The sequence below is a fragment of the Oncorhynchus gorbuscha genome, linkage group LG02 (assembly GCF_021184085.1).
Source record: "Oncorhynchus gorbuscha isolate QuinsamMale2020 ecotype Even-year linkage group LG02, OgorEven_v1.0, whole genome shotgun sequence".
NCBI classification, from domain to species: Eukaryota; Metazoa; Chordata; class Actinopteri; order Salmoniformes; family Salmonidae; genus Oncorhynchus; species Oncorhynchus gorbuscha.
Window position 1 is genome coordinate 1,247,389 of NC_060174.1, and position 19,861 is coordinate 1,267,249.

General features: G+C 46.1%; 1 protein-coding gene across 3 annotated transcripts; it reads right to left on the reverse strand.

The window, feature by feature from the left end:
- Positions 1-234: 234 nt before the first annotated feature.
- On the reverse strand, positions 235-13,901 carry nipa2 (NIPA magnesium transporter 2). 3 transcript variants are annotated; one of them, XM_046299540.1, is made up of 7 exons: positions 13,754-13,901; positions 12,646-12,888; positions 6,675-6,731; positions 6,408-6,498; positions 2,192-2,352; positions 1,264-1,981; positions 235-944 (listed from the first exon to the last, which is right to left on the reverse strand). In XM_046299540.1, the coding sequence occupies exons 2-6, from the start codon at positions 12,782-12,784 to the stop codon at positions 1,329-1,331; spliced, it is 1,101 nt and encodes a 366-aa protein (XP_046155496.1). In that variant the 5' UTR covers positions 12,785-12,888; positions 13,754-13,901; the 3' UTR covers positions 235-944; positions 1,264-1,328. The 3 variants fall into 3 exon arrangements, with proteins under 3 accessions (XP_046155496.1, XP_046155485.1, XP_046155489.1); XM_046299529.1 differs by lacking the exon at positions 13,754-13,901 and adding an exon at positions 13,156-13,310; XM_046299533.1 differs by lacking the exons at positions 235-944; positions 13,754-13,901 and adding exons at positions 1,040-1,087; positions 13,156-13,310 and having other exon boundaries at positions 1,265-1,981.
- Between the last annotated feature and the right edge of the window lie 5,960 nt (positions 13,902-19,861).

Below are 19,861 nucleotides of genomic sequence, written 5' to 3' on the forward strand. Positions count from 1 at the left end.
TGGACCTCATCACTCTATTCATTCTGGACCTCATCACTCTATTCATTCTGGACCTCATCACTCTATTCATTCTGGACCTCATCACTCTATTCATTCTGGACCTCATCACTCTATTCATTCTGGACCTCATCACTCTATTCATTCTGGACCTCATCACTCCATTCATTCTGGACCGCATCACTCTATTCATTCAGAAAAATGAAAATTAATGATAAAGCATTTATTCACTTTGCCTTTTTGTGTTGGAATTATTTTAATCATTTGCATTCAATAAATATGTAACAAATATCGTCTTGTTCTTGAGTGCATTTATGTAAAAGATACTAAAAAAACAGTTGGTGATTTAACTCTTCAGGTATCACGTATCAGTTTTACGTTCCAAATGACCCCCTATTCCCTATATAGTGCTCTACTTCTGACCAGATCCATAGGGGTAGTGCACTGTGTAGGGAATAGGGTGCCACGTATCCTTATTGACCTGCCAAACTCAGAACTGGAGCCAAAATTAAAAAAAAAAATCAGACCTGGGATCTCCATCAAGAATATTACAAAAACAAAGCGGTTGATTTGTAGAAGGAAAACTGTGTGCAGGTTTAAATACAGAATGTATAACACAGTATGAATATTGCCTGCTTCTGAGGATGAGATTAACCCCTGTCTCCATGTCGTCAGAGAACAGAAGGCAAATCTAATCCAAGTACAATCAGTGGGTCCATCCAAGTCCAGAGTTGATTGTTTTAATGTAGAAAACAACCATCCACACCAGTGTAGTCCTAGGCAAACCCCAAATAGCACCCTATCCTCTATAGTGCACTAGTTTTGACCAGAGTATTGCACTATAAAGGGAAAGGGTGCCATTTGGGACGTAATCCTAGTCAGTCGGTGGGGGGGGTCTGCAGGACCTGGCAGCTAGGTCCTCTAAGAGGCTGTCAGTAGGATGGGGGTCTGCAGGACCTGGCAGCTAGGTCCTCAGTAGGATTGGGGGGGGTGTGTGCAGGACCTGGCAGCTAGGTCCTCAGTAGGATTGGGGGGGGTCTGCAGGACCTGGCAGCTAGGTCCTCTAAGAGGCCGTCAGTAGGATGGGGGGTCTGCTGCTAGGTCCTGAGAGGCTCAGTAGGAGGGGGGGTCTGCTGCTAGGTCCTGAGAGGCTCAGTAGGAGGGGAGGGGGTCTGCTGCTAGGTCCTGAGAGGCTCAGTAGGATGGGGAGGGGAGGGGGTCTGCTGCTAGGTCCTGAGAGGCTCAGTAGGAGGGGGAGGGGAGGGGGGGTCTGCTGCTAGGTCCTGAGAGGCTCAGTAGGAGGGGGAGGGGGGGGTCTGCTGCTAGGTCCTCTAAGAGGCTGTCATGGTACCATTCCTCCTGGACAGGCTGTCAAACGGCAGGCCCACCTCCCTCTCCTCCAGGTTCATGTCTGTGGAGTCATTGCGCAGCAGTTCGTAGCTGCCGTGTGTTGCCACGCCGTTAGCTGCCGGCCCAGGCCTCTCGTCCTTCCTGATGGACACCGCCAGCGTGGACAGGCTCACACTAAGGTCCTTAAAGGCATGGAGCAGAAAGATACCAACTATAATGGTCAGGAACCCACTCAGAGTCCCGATAACATCAGCAGTAGCCATGTGCTCCCACTCCTTGAAGAGGATGGCAGAGCAGGAGAGGACTGAGGTGGTGAAGAACACGTAGTAGATGGGTGTGACCAGGGAGGTGTTGAAGATATCCAGAGCCTTGTTCAGGTAGTTGATCTGAGTGGAGACGCAGGCCACCAGCCCGAGCAGTAAGACCCAGGCTAAAGGGTTCCCCACCACGGACCTCCCCGCTATGGCCTCTTTGATGGCGATGCCCAACCCCTTCACACACGACACCGACAGAGCTCCTATCACAGAGCAGATGGTAATATACACCATGATGTTGGTCTGGCCGTGCCGAGGGCCCACCACCAAGATGAAGATGAGCGCTACGATGATGACGAAGGTGGCAAACACCAGGAAACCTGAGGGAGACAGAGGATGTCTTAGCTCACAGGAAGTTAAAACAGAAGAATGAAGTGTCTGAAGTTTAGTCATCAAAGAGCGAGAGAAGAAGAGGAGAGAATAAAGTCTCAGACCACCTCCTCCAAAGAGCTTTAAGGAGGACTTGAGGAAGCAGCTTTTCAGAACACAGTAACTCATGTAGTTGAGGGGAGGGTCTGTCCGGTACCGACCTGGGTCCACCAGTTTCCGAGCCATGTGGTCCAGACTGTTGATCTCTTCCTCCTGAGGGGCGTGGATCACCATGGTAGTAGAGCCCAAGATACTGAGCAGACAGCCCAGCTTCCCGTGCAGGTTCAGACGCTCGGTCAGGAAGTACGAGGACAGCACCGCACTGCCGCAAAACATAGAAAACACACAGTTATATTACAGTAACTCAGTTAACCAATGTTCCCTCAATATTAACAGGCACTGAGCAAATTTTAGGTCTGCTGAGCGCAAAGTTGAAAGCAACTTCCAGCGAGCGTTTACTGTGAACGCCGAGGCCACACCCGCTTGAAGTTAAAACTAACAGTGACCAAGTAGGCTACTGTGGCCGTTTGATCATAATGTAGGGCCTACCAGAGTGGTCTACCATCAGAAACAATGGAGAAAATGCATCCCATAATATTTTTTATCATTCAGCCTTCAGTAGCAGCCAATGTGTGGTGTTAAATGTAGGGCAACATTCCACGAGGCTTTTGAAAAAAACATGCAGGGCTTCACATGAACCTGTTTATCCACTTGTCCTTCAGACAAGGAAGTGACTGACAATGTTGTTTGATGCAATAAACGACATCATTGTTTCATACCATTACAGAGAAACAGACAAATCATGTTACTTCGCTTATTCAAGCCCGTCTCCAAATACAACACTGCCCCTTTAAGACAACAAAAAGCCCTTTGTTTTCAACAATTATTTCTACAGTAAGATGAACAAGAGGCCTGATCATTTTTCATCTTCAAAAGTACTGTTACTTCATATGTACTGTTATCAGTAGCCTGACTGGCTTTTCAAAGATGGCTAGAAATGTGCTCGTGTTTTAAACAACCACTTCCCCATTACTAACTACAAATGATCCATAACTGTGCTAATAACTCACTAACTAGCAACGGATAAGAACAAACGAGCACACATGGCTACATGTAGCTCTCACTGATCTCAAAACAAGCACAACTACTCTTGAACACTCATGCTGTAAACAGTCCAGTTTCCAATGAATGGCACAGAGCCATATGGCAATGTTCTATTTGCAGATCTGATTGGTTATACGGGCTGAGTCAGGCGTGTCAATGCTGTAGAATCCTACTCCGATGAGTTCTGCCTATAACAAAATCTCTTGCATAGTTTGTTTGGTTTCGGTATGTTGCATTAAAAAAGTGGCTAATATTGCGTTGATTTAATCCATGTTCCCACAGTAAAGGAAAACATCTTGTTCTTCACTCTGTGGGCTGATACAGTATTTATATTGCAGTCTCAGGGAACATGGGTTATAACCTAAAATACAGTACCACACTGCAATGAGATGAAGCATTACATCAAACCCACAGCCCCACACTGAACAAAAATAAAACGCAACAGTTGGTCCCATGTTCCATCAGCTGAAATAAAGGATCTAAAATGTATTTTCTGTTAGTGAGCATTCCTCCTTTGCCAAGATAATCCATCCACTTGACAGGTGTGCCATATCAAGAAGCTGATTAAACAGCATGATCATTGCATAGGTGCACCTTGTGCTGGGGGCAATAAAAGGCCACTTTAATGTGCCGTTTTGTCACAACACAATGCCACAGATGTCTCAAGTTTTGAGGGAGGGTGCAATTGGCATGCTGACTGCAGGAATGTCTACCAGAGCTGTTGCCAAATAATTAAATGTTAATTTCTATACCATAAGCAACCGCCAACGCCGTTTTAGAGAATTTGGCAGCATCTCCAACCGGCCTCACAACCGCAGACTAATTTCTGCATAAACTGTCAGAAACCGTCCCAGGGAAGCTCATCTGCTCGTCATCCTCACCAGGGTCTTGACCCGACTGCAGTGGACAAATGTTCACCTTCGATGGCCACTGGCACTTTGGAGAAGTGTGCTCTTCACAATGAATCGCGGTTTCAGCTGTACGGGGCAGAAAACAGACCGTGTGGGCGAGCGGTTTGCTGATATCAACGTTGTGAACAAAGTGCCCCATGGTGGCAGTGGGGTTATGGTATGGACAGGCATAAACTACGGACAACAAACGATTGCATTTTAGCGATGGCAAATTGAATGAGTCTCCATCGCCTCATGTTTCAGCATGATAATGCATAGCTCCATGTCGCAAGGATCTGGACACAATTCCTGGAAGCTGAAAATTTCCCAGTTCTTCCTTGGCCTGCATCCTCACCAGACATGTCACCCATTGAGCATGTTTGGAATGCTCTGGTGGAACTACTAACTCAGTAAAAATTTTGAAATTGTTGCATGTTTTGTTCATACAGTGGGGAGAACAAGTATTTGATAACCTGCAAAATCGGCAGTGTTTCCTACTTACAAAGCATGTAGAGGTCTGTATTTTTTTATCATAGGTACACTTCAACTGTGAGAGACGGAATCTAAAACAAAATTCCAGAAAATCACATTGTATGATTTTTAAGTAATTAATTTGCATTTTATTGCATGACAAAGTATTTGATACATCAGAAAAGCAGAACTTCATATTTGGTACAGAAACCTTTGTTTGCAATTACAGAGATCATACGTTTCCTGTAGTTCTTGACCAGGTTTGCACACACTGCAGCAGGGATTTTGGCCCCCTCCTCCATACAGACCTTCAGGTTTCGGGACTTTCAGCTCCCTCCAAAGAATTTCTATTGGGTTCAGGTCTGGAGACTGGCTTGGCCACTCCAGGACCATGAGATGCTTCTTACGGAGCCACTCCTTAGTTGCCCTGGCTGTGTGTTTCAGGTCGTTGTCATGCTGGAAGACCCAGCCACGACCCATCTTCAATGCTCTTACTGAGGGAAGGAGGTTGTTGGCCAGATTTCGTGATACATGGCCCCATCCATCCTCCCCTCAATATGGTGCAGTCGTCCTGTCCCCTTTGCAGAAAAGCATCCCCAAAGAATGATGTTTCCACCTCCATGTTCACGGTTGGGATGGTGTTCTTGGGGTTGTACTCATCCTTCTTCTTCCTCCAAACACGGCGAGTGGAGTTTAGACCAAAAAGCTCTATTTTTGTCTCATCAGACCACATGACCTTCTCCCATTCCTCCTCTGGATCATCCAGATGGTCATTGGCAAACTTTAGACGGGCCTGGACATGCACTGGCTTGAGCAGGGGGACCTTGTGTGCGCTGCAGGATTTTAATCCATGACGGCGTAGTGTGTTGCTAATGGTTTTCTTTGAGACTGTGGTCCCAGCTCTCTTCAGGTCATTGACCAGGTCCTGCCATGTAGTTCTGGGCTGATCCCTTACCTTCCTCATGATCATTGATGCCCCACGAGGTGAGATCTTGCATGAAGCCCCAGACCGAGGGTGATTGACCATCATCTTGAACTTCTTCCATTTTCTAATAATTGCGCCAACAGTTGTTGCCTTCTCACCAAGCTGCTTGCCTATTGTCCTGTAGCCCATCCCAGCCTTGTGCAGGTCTACAATTTTATCCCTGATGTCCTTACAACCTCTCCTGTCTTGGCCATTGTGGAGAGGTTGGAGTCTGTTTGATTGAGTGTGTGGACAGGTGTCTTTTATACAGGTAACGAGTTCAAACAGGTGCAGTTAATACAGGTAATGAGTGGAGAACAGGAGGGCTTCTTAAAGAAAAACTAACAGGTCTGAGAGCCGGAATTCTTACTGGTTGCTAGGTGATCAAATACTTATAAAATGCAAATTAATTACTTAAAAATCATACAATGTGATTTTCTGGATTTTTGTTTTAGATTCCATCTCTCACCGTTGAAGTGTGCCTATGATAAAAATTACAGACCTCTACATGCTTTGTACGTTGGAAAACCTGCAAAATCAGCAGTGTATCAAATACTTGCTCTCCCCACTGTATCTTTGTTCAGTGTTTAACAGTTCACACACACAGCTCAATCACGGACGGAAGTAGAAGACAAACATTGTCACACCTCTACAGGACAGCATGGCAACAACACACACACGGTTCAGTCATCCACACACCTGGTACAACTTCAAAAACATAAACTATAACATCTATTATATACTGTAAGGTCAAACATGTAGAACCAGAGGGCCCCCAGAGGGGTGACCTACCTGACCAGCACACTGAGGGCCCCCAGAGGGGTGACCTACCTGACCAGCACACTGAGGGCCCCCAGAGGGGTGACCTACCTGACCAGCACACTGAGGGCCCCCAGAGGGGTGACCTACCTGACCAGCACACTGAGGGCCCCCAGAGGGGTGACCTACCTGACCAGCACACTGAGGGCCCCCAGAGGGGTGACGAGAGTAGCAGGAGCGAAGGCATACGCTGCAAAGTTCGCCCCTTCTCCAGCCGCCACTGTGAAAACACACAGAACAGGAACACAAGCCCACATGTGATAATGTTACCAGGTAAGCTGACTGAGAACAGAACGACCTGGGGAATAGTTACAGGGGAGAGGGGGGGGGATATAGAAACTGAGGTGAACTGAATCACATATTAAGAGGAACATTTTATCCATAGTCCTCACTTACTTGATAATAAGCCAGCCCACCAGAGACATTCTTTAAGATATGCGTGTCCGCCTTGTCCTAGACAAAGACGAAAACAAGTTCAGTAGCTAGCAACATTTCAGATCACTAGCTTTAATTAGTTACTCAAAACCTTCTAATGTGTGTTCAATAAAATGTCCTGCAGTCACACCATATAATCACTGAGGTAATTCTAGGGCGTTATGGTTACAACCAGTGGTACACGTTCGATGTTACACCCTGTAGGTTTAACAGCAGTACACTTTGACCCTATATGACACGAGCTGCATGTGTCCTTTCTGCTTAATCTTGGACTGTGTCCAAATGTACACAACGGGCCCTGCAACAGTACACTACCCCTATGGGCCCAGGTCCCCCTATGGGCCCTGGTCAACACTGGGCCCTGGTCCACTACCCCTATGGGCCCTGGTCAACACTACCCCTATGGGTGGTCAACACTATAAGGTCACAGGTGCCCCTACGGTCCCCGGTCAACAATAGTCACTGCCCCTACGGTCCCCGGTCAACAATAGATGCCCCTACGGGCCCCGGTCAACACTGCCCCTACGGGCCCCGGTCAACACTGCCCCTATCAACACTGCCCCTAAGACAACGGGCCCCGGTCAACACTGTGTCAACACTGCCCCTACGGGCCCCGGTCAACATGTTAATGATTGCTGTGTACGGGCCCCGGTCAACATATAAGACAAGGTAAGCAGCAGCAGAGTCTACTAGTTAATGATTGCTGTGTGTATATAAGACAAGGTGCAGCAGAGCCTACTAGTTAATGATTGCTGTGTGTATATAAGACAAGGTGCAGCAGAGAGTCTACTAGTTAATGATTGGGTGTGTATATAAGACAAGGTGCAGCAGAGCCTACTAGTTAATGATTGCTGTGTGTATATAAGACAAGGTGCAGCAGAGTCTACTAGTTAATGATTGCTGTGTGTATATAAGACCAGGTGCAGCAGAGTCTACTAGTTAATGATTGCTGTGTGTATATAAGACAAGGTGCAGCAGAGTCTACTAGTTAATGATTGCTGTGTGTATATAAGACAAGGTGCAGCAGAGTCTACTAGTTAATGATTGCTGTGTGTATATAAGACAAGGTGCAGCAGAGTCTACTAGTTAATGATTGCTGTGTGTATATAAGACAAGGTGCAGCAGAGTCTACTAGTTAATGATTGCTGTGTGTGTATATAAGACAAGGTGCAGCAGAGTCTACTAGTTAATGATTGCTGTGTGTATATAAGACAAGGTGCAGCAGAGTCTACTAGTTAATGATTGCTGTGTGTATATAAGACAAAATGCAGCAGAGACCCTACTAGTTAATAGTAGACTCTGCTGCACCGTACTTCCGGCGCCGACTGAGATGGCCGCCTCGCTTCGCGTTCCTAGGAAACTATGCAGTTTTTTGTTTTTTTTACGTGTTATTTCTTACATTAGTACCCCAGGTCATCTTAGGTTTCATTACATACAGTCGAGAAGAACTACTGAATATAAGATCAGCGTCAACTCACCATCAGTACGACCAAGAATATGTTTTCTGCGACGCGGATCCTGTGTTCTGCCTTACAAACAGGACAACGGAATGGATCGCATGCAGCGACCCAAGGAAACGACTCCGAAAAAGAGGGAAACGCGGGCGGTGTTCTGGTCAGACTCCGAAAAAGGGCACATCGCGCACCACTTCCCAGTATTCTTCTTGCCAATGTCCAGTCTCTCGACAACAAGGTTGATGAAATCCGAGCAAGGGTGGCATTCCAGAGGGATATCAGAGACTGCAACGTTCTCTGCTTTACGGAGACATGGCTTACTGGGAAAACGCTATCCAGGGCGGTACAGCCAACGGGTTTCTCCACGCATCGCGCCGACAGAAACAAACATCTCTCTGGTAAGAAGAGTGGAGGGGGCGTATGCCTCATGACTAACGGGACATGGTGTGATGAAGGAAACATACAGGAACTCAAATCCTTCTGTTCACCTGATTTAGAATTCCTCACAATCAAACGTAGACCGCATTATCTTCCAAGAGAATTCTCTTCGATTATAATCACAGCCGTATATATCCCCCCCAAGCAGACACATCGATGGCTCTGAACGAACTTTATTTAACTCTTTGCAAACTGGAAAACATTTATCCGGAGGCTGCATTCATTGTAGCTGGGGATTTTAACAAAGCCAATCTGAAAACAAGACTCCCTAAATTTTATCAGCATATCGATTGCGCAACCAGGGGTGGTAAAACCTGGATCACTGTTACTCTAACTTCCGCGACGCATATAAGGCCCTGCCCCGCCCCCCTTTCGGAAAAGCTGACCACGACTCCATTTTGCTGATCCCTGCCTACAGGCAGAAATTAAAACAAGAGGCTCCCACGCTGAGGTCTGTCCAACGCTGGTCAGACCAAGCTGACTCTACACTCCAAGACTGCTTCCATCACGTGGACTGGGACATGTTTCGTATTGCGTCAGATGGGAATATTGACGAATACGCTGATTCGGTGTGCGAGTTCATTAGAACGTGCGTCGAAGATGTCGTTCCCATAGCAACGATAAAAACATTCCCTAACCAGAAACCGTGGATTGATGGCAGCATTCGCGTGAAACTGAAAGCGCGAACCACTGCTTTTAATCAGGGCAAGGTGTCTGGCAACATGACTGAATACAAACAGTGCAGCTATTCCTCCGTAAGGCTATCAAACAAGCTAAGCATCAGTACAGAGACAAAGTGGAATCTCAATTCAATGGCTCAGACACAAGAGGCATGTGGCAGGGTCTACAGTCAATCACGGACTACAAGATGAAATCCAGCCCAGTCACGGACCAGGATGTCTTGCTCCCAGGCAGACTAAATAACTTTTTGCCCGCTTTGAGGACAATACAGTGCCACTGACACGGCCTGCAACGGAAACATGCAGTCTCTCCTTCACTGCAGCCGAGGTGATTAAGACATTTAAACGTGTTAACCCTCGCAAGGCTGCAGGCCCAGACGGCATCCCCAGCCGCGCCCTCCGAGCATGCGCAGACCAGCTGGCCGGTGTGTTTACGGACATATTCAATCAATCCCTATACCAGTCTGCTGTTCCCACATGCTTCAAGAGGGCCACCATTGTTCCTGTTCCCAAGAAAGCTAAGGTAACTGAGCTAAACGACTACCGCCCCCGTAGCACTCACTTCCGTCATCATGAAGTGCTTTGAGAGACTAGTCAAGGACCATATCACCTCCACCCTACCTGACACCCTAGACCCACTCCAATTTGCTTACCGCCCAAATAGGTCCACAGACGATGCAATCTCAACCACACTGCACACTGCCCTAACCCACCTGGACAAGAGGAATACCTATGTGAGAATGCTGTTCATCGACTACAGCTCGGCATTCAACACCATAGTACCCTCCAAGCTCGTCATCAAGCTCGAGACCCTGGGTCTCGACCCCGCCCTGTGCAACTGGGTACTGGACTTCCTGACGGGCCGCCCCCCAGGTGGTGAGGGTAGGCAACAACATCTCCTCCCCGCTGATCCTCAACACGGGGCCCCACAAGGGTGCGTTCTGAGCCCTCTCCTGTACTCCCTGTTCACCCACGACTGCGTGGCCACGCACGCCTCCAACTCAATCATCAAGTTTGCGGACGACACAACAGTGGTAGGCTTGATTACCAACAACGACGAGACGGCCTACAGGGAGGAGGTGAGGGCCCTTGGAGTGTGGTGTCAGGAAAATAACCTCACACTCAACGTCAACAAAACTAAGGAGATGATTGTGGACTTCAGGAAACAGCAGAGGGAACACCCCCTATCCACATCGATGGAACAGTAGTGGAGAGGGTAGCTAGTTTTAAGTTCCTCGGCATACACATCACAGACAAACTGAATTGGTCCACTCACACTGACAGCGTCGTGAAGAAGGCGCAGCAGCGCCTATTCAACCTCAGGAGGCTGAAGAAATTCGGCTTGTCACCAAAAGCACTCACAAACTTCTACAGATGCACAATCGAGAGCATCCTGGCGGGCTGTATCACCGCCTGGTACGGCAACTGCTCCGCCCTCAACCGTAAGGCTCTCCAGAGGGTAGTGAGGACTGCACAACGCATCACCGGGGGCAAACTACCTGCCCTCCAGGACACCTACACCACCCGTTGTTACAGGAAGGCCATAAAGATCATCAAGGACATCAACCACCCGAACCACTGCCTGTTCACCCCGCTATCATCCAGAAGGCGAGGTCAGTACAGGTGCATCAAAGCTGGGACCGAGAGACTGAAAAACAGCTTCTATCTCAAGGCCATCAGACTGTTAAATAGCCACCACTAACATTGAGTGGCTGCTGCCAACACACTGTCATTGACACTGACCCAACTCCAGCCATTTTAATAATGGGAATTGATGGGAATTGATGGGAAATGATGTAAATATATCACTAGCCACTTTAAACAATGCTACCTTATATAATGTTACTTACCCTACATTATTCATCTCATATACATATGTATATACTGTACTCTACAACATCGACTGCATCCTTATGTAACACATGTATCACTAGCCACTTTAACTATGCCACTTTGTTTACTTTGTCTACACACTCATCTCATATGTATATACTGTACTCGATACCATCTACTGTATGCTGCTCTGTACCATCACTCATTCATATATCCTTATGTACATGTTCCTTATCCCCTTACACTGTGTATAAGACAGTAGTTTTGGAATTGTTAGTTAGATTACTTGTTGGTTATCACTGCATTGTCGGAACTAGAAGCACAAGCATTTCGCTACACTCGCATTAACATCTGCTAACCATGTGTATGTGACAAATAAAATTTGATTTGATTTGATTTGATTTGATTTAATGATTGCTGTGTGTATATAAGACAAGGTGCAGCAGAGAGTCTACTAGTTAATGATTGCTGTGTGTATATAAGACAAGGTGCAGCAGAGTCTACTAGTTAATGATTGGGTGTGTATATAAGACAAGGTGCAGCAGAGCCTACTAGTTAATGATTGCTGTGTGTATATAAGACAAGGTGCAGCAGAGTCTACTAGTTAATGATTGCTGTGTGTATATAAGACAAGGTGCAGCAGAGACCCTACTAGTTAATGATTGCTGTGTGTATATAAGACAAGATGCAGCAGAGTCTACTAGTTAATGATTGCTGTGTGTATATAACACAAGGTGCAACAGAGTCTACTAGTTAATGATTGCTGTGTGTAATAAAAGCAGAAGGGTGACAAACTGATCAAGTGTTCAACTCTGCCGCACCCTTCTGCATCTTAGCACCAATCAGTTACTACCACATTCTGAGCTGAACTCGCAAGACAAGTTGTCAACAATTCCATTCACACCCAGTTACACAGCCACACATGGCAGATCCTTAAGATATTCATGTGTGAATTGGAAATGTTTTTTTTTTTGCATATCCCAACCGAGACCCCAGAGACACCCTCAGAGGGGTCATGGCCAGCCATTATCCCACCCCTCAGAGGGGTCATGGCCAGCCATTATCCCACCCCTCAGAGGGGTCATGGCCAGCCATTATCCCACCCCTCAGAGGGGTCATGGCAAGCCATTATCCCACCCCTCAGAGGGGTCATGGCCAGCCATTATCCCACCCCTCAGAGGGGTCATGGCCAGCCATTATCCCACCCCTCAGAGGGGTCATGGCCAGCCATTATCCCACCCCTCAGAGGGGTCATGGCCAGCCATTATCAACGGCGACCTTGGAGCAATTAGGGTTAAGCACAGATTTGTTTCGCCGGCTCAGGGATTCGAACTAGCAACCTTTCGGTTATTGTCCAGCTAGGCTACCTGACATCAATCTATGAGTACAGTACATATAAACAAAATGACCTGCTCTCTTGACCTCTTTTCACCCAAACGATACTGTGTACTCTACTTTACATACTAGTCATTTAGTAGACACTTATCTAGAGCAGCAGTTGGTGACTGAACATAAACATGACCTTACCTGCCCTACACTGTCCCTTCCTGGCCAGGCGGAGTAGTCCTTTCTTCTTGAGAATGAAGCTTCCTCCTATGAAGATGCTGGAGCTGATGGCTAGTCCCAGGCCGATGTAGAAATCATACTTCCCTCTGTCCTGGCCCATGGTGACGCTGGATGTGTTGTTCGTACTGTTTGTTACATTGACCACAACACACAGGAGTTGCTGACCAGCCGAACACCTGTCACCAACCTGTGTCACCACTCTACCTTTAGTAAGACAGCAAAACGACAAGAGACAAACAAATATTCAACTCATACATCAATGTACCTCGGAAATAATGTACTTACTACGACTGTGATATGTGGCCTCACCTAGCTTTAAGACGAATGCATTAAGTTGCTCGGGATAAAAGTGTCTGCTAAATTACAAATGTAAATTGAAATCGATATGCCTAGGTTAAAAATATACCTAAAGTTTAAAACTGTTAGTAATTCAATTGTAGAATCTGATTCCTCCCAGTTAGGCTAACTTACCATTTCGACAAGTTAAATCACAGAGTGAACAACCCTGATCCAAAATAGTTGGTTCCATTCTAGAAAATGTCACATTGACAATCCGTATGCGAGGTAGAGCCAAACCCTGTCTACCACTTCCGCAAACCTGAGTCAAGAACTCAGCAGGTGACTAAGAATGCAGTAATCAAAGATTCAATGTTCAATGTTGCCGTCATGAAATACCGGGTTGTCATCCACACCTGCACGATGACAACAATAACATGATCTGATTTGTGATGTGTTCATATGATAACTCGGTACCGTAGCTAGCTAACGTTAGCCAGTTAGCTAATTGGGCAAACTAGCTAACTAAATGACTACCTTCCATTTCCAAGCATCGCTATCAGTTTACTAACTAGCATAGCTATCGTTTTGAGATTAAGCTCAAGCTTTCTTTTGTCCATCTCAGCATCAGATCAAAACTAGCTAGGTTGTTAGCATAACATAGCTAGCTAACTCGGTTGCTAATTCTACCAGCTAGCTAGCTATGTGAAAACCTGCGGCCAAATAACTAACTAACAAGCTGGCATGCTAATCGTAAACATTATTATCATCTGTATGTTTCCATGCGAAATACCTGGTGAAAAGATCCCTGGTTTCCCCAGGAAAGCAGTGGTAGTTAGCTAGCTATGTGATAAATAGCAAGTTATAGCTATGTGGCTCTCTCATTTTGTTACGACCTAATTCGAAGGCAAGGTTGACGCTGTCCGCCCACACAAGGTGATAGGCCGATTCTTCACGCATGCGTACAAATAGGTCCTGAGGAGTTGGACTCGTTCTACCAGAAATTCTCTAGATGAATATTTTAGTGAAAACTTTAATAAAGTGCCCTATTTGATTGCCACATTCTAAATGGACTGTTACACCTCGAAATGTTTTAAAGCATTTTTTACTAAACCTATACAGTTTAGTGAAATGGTCTTGTCAAGTATTATCATACGGTATCATATCATACTCTCATATCATATTGTATCATATCATATTGTATCATACTCTGTCGTATCTTACCTCATCATACTGTATCGTATCATATCATACTGTAACATACTGTATCGTATCATACTGTATCATATACTATATCATACTGTATCGTATCATACTCTATCATATCATACTGTATCATATACTATATCATACTGTAACATACTGTATCGTATCATACCTTATTGTATCATACTGTAACATACTGTATATCATACTGTATCATATCATACTGTATCATATCATACTGTAACATACTGTATCATATACTATATCATACTGTAACATACTGTATCATATCATACTGTAACATACTGTATCATATCATACTGTATCATATCATACTGTATCATATCAAACTGTATCATATCATACTGTATCATATCAAACTGTATCATATCAAACTGTATCATATCATACTGTATCATATACTATATCATACTGTAACATACTGCACTGGAGAAACTGTTACACTCAACTGAACGACTTGATCAGTGTAGTGTTAGCTAGCTACATAGCTGTCTTTGCTGTCTTCGTATCATCGTATCATCGTATCCAAGATAATTGTGTTGTTTAGGTTTAGAGTGTGTAGTCTTAGAGTGATTATCTTAATTTACCGAGGTTAGCTAGCCAGCTATTTGTCGTCCTTAACGTAGGTGACTCTGCTAGCTAGCCAACAGCTAGCCAACGCTAGCCAACGTCTTCTGTATAGAACTCAACTACCCGGTCGCATTCACAGGTTGTATCACATTTTCACTTCATTTTCATTACAGTACAACGGTTTGATTTGTTTGATCGTAGCTAGCTACTTAGCTAGCTACATAGCCGTCTTTGTATCAAAGATAATTGTGTAGTCTAGAGCGATTTTCTAGGTTCGCTAGCCATCTATTGTCGTTCTTTTAACGCAACGTAACGTAAACAACACTGCTAGCTAGCCTGCTAGCCCCGAATAGCAACACTGCAGAAACTATTACACTCAACGGAACGACTTGATTAGTGTAGTGTCAACAACGCACCCACTGCCAGCTGGCCTACTTCAGCAGTACTGTATCATTTTAATCATTTTAGTCAATAAGATTCTTGCTACGTAGCTTAACTTTCTGAACATTCGAGACGTGTAGTCCACTTGTCATTCCAATCTCCTTTGCATTAGCGTAGCCTCTTCTGTAGCCTGTCAACTATGTGTCGGTTTATCCCTGTTCTCTCCTCTCTGCACAGACCATACAAACGCTCCTCACCGCGTGGCCGCGGCCACCCTACTCTGGTGGTCCCAGCGCGCACGACCCACGTGGAGTTCCAGGTCTCCGGTAGCCTCTGGAACTGCCAATCTGCGGTCAACAAGGCAGAGTTCATCTCAGCCCATGCCTCCCTCCAGTCCCTCGACTTCTTGGCCCTGACGGAAACATGGATCACCACAGACAACACTGCTACTCCTACTGCTCTCTCTTCGTCCGCCCACGTGTTCTCGCACACCCCGAGAGCGTCTGGTCAGCGGGGTGGTGGCACCGGGATCCTCATCTCTCCCAAGTGGTCATTCTCTCTTTCTCCCCTTACCCATCTGTCTATCGCCTCCTTTGAATTCCATGCTGTCACAGTTACTAGCCCTTTCAAGCTTAACATCCTTATCATTTATCGCCCTCCAGGTTCCCTCGGAGAGTTCATCAATGAGCTTGATGCCTTGATAAGCTCCTTTCCTGAGGACGGCTCACCTCTCACAGTTCTGGGCGACTTTAACCTCCCCACGTCTACCTTTGACTCTTTCCTCTCTGCCTCCTTCTTTCCACTCCTCTCCTCTTTTGACCTCACCCTCTCACCTTCCCCCTACTCACAAGGCAGGCAATACGCTCGACCTCATCTTTACTAGATGCTGTTCTTCCACTAACCTCATTGCAACTCCCCTCCAAGTCTCCGACCACTGCCTTGTATCCTTTTCCCTCTCGCTCTCATCCAACACCTCCCACACTGCCCCTACTCGGATGGTATCGCGCCGTCCCAACCTTCGCTCTCTCTCCCCCGCTACTCTCTCCTCTTCCATCCTATCATCTCTTCCCTCCGCTCAAACCTTCTCCCACCTATCTCCTGATTCTGCCTCCTCAACCCTCCTCTCCTCCCTCTCTGCATCCCTTGACTCTCTATGTCCCCTATCCTCCAGGCCGGCTCGGTCCTCCCCTCCCGCTCCGTGGCTCGATGACTCATTGCGAGCTCACAGAACAGGGCTCCGGGCAGCCGAGCGGAAATGGAGGAAAACTCGCCTCCTTGCGGACCTGGCATCCTTTCACTCCCTCCTCTCTACATTTTCCTCCTCTGTCTCTGCTGCTAAAGCCACTTTCTACCACGCTAAATTCCAAGCTTCTGCCTCCAACCCTAGGAAGCTCTTTGCCACCTTCTCCTCCCTCCTGAATCCTCCGCCCCCCCCCCCTCCTCCCTCTCTGCAGATGACTTCGTCAACCATTTTGAAAAGAAGGTCGACGACATCCGATCCTCGTTTGCTAAGTCAAACGACACCGCTGGTTCTGCTCACACTGCCCTACCCTGTGCTCTGACCTCTTTCTCCCTCTCTCTCCAGATGAAATCTCGCGTCTTGTGACGGCCGGCCGCCCAACAACCTGCCCGCTCGACCCTATCCCCTCCTCTCTTCTCCAGACCATTTCCGGAGACCTTCTCCCTTACCTCACCTCGCTCATCAACTCATCCCTGACCGTTGGCTACGTCCCTTCCGTCTTCAAGAGAGCGAGAGTTGCACCCCTTCTGAAAAAACCTACACTCGATCCCTCCGATGTCAACAATTACAGACCAGTATCCCTTCTTTCTTTTCTCTCCAAAACTCTTGAACGTGCCGTCCTTGGCCAGCTCTCCCGCTATCTCTCTCTGAATGACCTTCTTGATCCAAATCAGTCAGGTTTCAAGACTAGTCACTCAACTGAGACTGCTCTCCTCTGTATCACGGAGGCGCTCCGCACTGCTAAAGCTAACTCTCTCTCCTCTGCTCTCATCCTTCTAGATCTATCGGCTGCCTTCGATACTGTGAACCATCAGATCCTCCTCTCCACCCTCTCCGAGTTGGGCATCTCCGGCGCGGCCCACGCTTGATTGCGTCCTACCTGACAGGTCGCTCCTACCAGGTGGCGTGGCGAGAATCTGTCTCCTCACCACGCGCTCTCACCACTGGTGTCCCCAGGGCTCTGTTCTTGGCCCTCTCCTATTCTCGCTATACACCAAGTCACTTGGCTCTGTCATAACCTCACATGGTCTCTCCTATCATTGCTATGCAGACGACACACAATTAATCTTCTCCTTTCCTCCTTCTGATGACCAGGTGGCGAATCGCATCTCTGCATGTCTGGCAGACATATCAGTGTGGATGACGGATCACCACCTCAAGCTGAACCTCGGCAAGACGGAGCTGCTCTTCCTCCCGGGAAGGACTGCCCGTTCCATGATCTCGCCATCACGGTTGACAACTCCATTGTGTCCTCCTCCCAGAGCGCCAAGAACCTTGGCGTGATCCTGGACAACACCCTGTCGTTCTCAACTAACATCAAGGCGGTGGCCCGTTCCTGTAGGTTCATGCTCTACAACATCCGCAGAGTACGACCCTGCCTCACACAGGAAGCGGCGCAGGTCCTAATCCAGGCACTTGTCATCTCCCGTCTGGATTACTGCAACTCGCTGTTGGCTGGGCTCCCTGCCTGTGCCATTAAACCCTTCAACTCATCCAGAACGCCGCAGCCCGTCTGGTGTTCAACCTTCCCAAGTTCTCTCACGTCACCCCGCTCCTCCGTTCTCTCCACTGGCTTCCAGTTGAAGCTCGCATCCGCTACAAGACCATGGTGCTTGCCTACGGAGCTGTGAGGGGAACGGCACCTCAGTACCTCCAGGCTCTGATCAGGCCCTACACCCAAACAAGGGCACTGCGTTCATCCACCTCTGGCCTGCTCGCCTCCCTACCACTGAGGAAGTACAGCTCCCGCTCAGCCCAGTCAAAACTGTTCGCTGCCCTGGCCCCCCAATGGTGGAACAAACTCCCTCACGACGCCAGGACAGCGGAGTCAATCACCACCTTCCGGAGACACCTGAAACCCCACCTCTTTAAGGAATACCTAGGATAGGTTAAGTAATCCCTCTCACCCCACCCCCCCTAAGTTTTAGATGCACTATTGTTAAGTGACTGTCCCACTGGATGTCATAAGGTGATTGCACCAATTTGTAAGTCGCTCTGGATAAGAGCGTCTGCTAAATGACTTAAATGTAAATGTAATGTAATGTATCATACTGTAACATACTGTATCATATCATACTGTATCATATCAAACTGTATCATATCAAACTGTATCGTATCATACTCTATCATATACTATATCATACTGTAACATACTGTATCGTATCATACTGTAACATATACTATATCATACTGTAACATACTGTATCATATCATACTGTATCATATACTATATCATACTGTAACATACTGTATCGTATCATACTGTAACATACTGTATCGTATCATACTGTATCATATCATACTGTATCATATCATACTGTCATCATACTGTATCGTATCATATCAAACTATATCATATCATACTGTATCGTATCATACTGTATCATATACTATATCATACTGTAACATACTGTATCATATCATACTGTATCATACTCTGTCGTATCTTACCTCATCATACTGTATCATATCAAACTATATCATATCATACTATATCATATCATACTGTATCATATCATACTGTATCATATACTATATCATACTGTAACATACTGTATCATATCATACTGTATCATACTCTGTCGTATCTTACCTCATCATACTGTATCATATCAAACTATATCATATCATACTGTATCGTATCATACTGTATCATATACTATATCATACTGTAACATATCATACTGTATCATATACTATATCATACTGTAACATATCATACTGTATCATATACTATATCATACTGTATCATATACTATATCATACTGTAACAATAATAATATATGCCATTTAGCAGACGCTTTTATCCAAAGCGACTTACAGTCATGTGTGCATACATTCTACGTATGGGTGGTCCCGGGGATCGAACCCACTACCCTGGCGTTACAAGCGCCATGCTCTACCAACTGAGCTACAGAAGGACCATATACTATATCATACTGTAACATACTGTATCATATCATACCTTATTGTATCATAATGTATCATATCATACTATCATATCATACTGTATCATACTGTATCGTATCAGACTATCATATCATACTGCTCAATATCATACTGTATTTTTATGTAAAACGTATTAACTCTGATATTCAACAAACAGTGCTTCTTCAGAGCTGCAATGTATTTTCCAAGCAATAACACAAATCCAAATATAATACCTACAGTTATTGAATTAGTGAGAATAATATCTAACATTACCAGCCGAGATTCAACCAAAATGTTGTCACTTTTCTCTCCAGCCTTTGTGAGTCCTTCGATCAAACGTTACAAAAAGAGTCCCAGTTCCCCGCCACACTGTTGTGACTGTCTAGAATTACTCTCTAAATAATTCAATGACCCACAATGCTTATGTGAATAGGCATAGTTCTAAGGTTTACAAATGGACTGAATGGTCATTGGACATGAAGGGAGTCCAAACGGACTGAAGAAGACTCTCAAAGAATGAAATGTTATTTTGGTAGTTTCTCACAGAGGACG

Excerpts from the sequence above, each read along its gene's own strand:
- nipa2 (XM_046299529.1), bottom strand. The coding sequence starts at position 13,213 with ATGGAACCAACTATTTTGGATCAGGGTTGTTCACTCTGTGATTTAACT. Across the intron at positions 12,889-13,155 it reads TGATTTAACTTGTCGAAATG|GTAGAGTGGTGACACAGGTT; the intron begins GTAAGTTAGCCT and ends GTCTTACTAAAG. Across the intron at positions 1,982-2,191 it reads TCGGAAACTGGTGGACCCAG|GTTTCCTGGTGTTTGCCACC; the intron begins GTCGGTACCGGA and ends TGTCTCCCTCAG.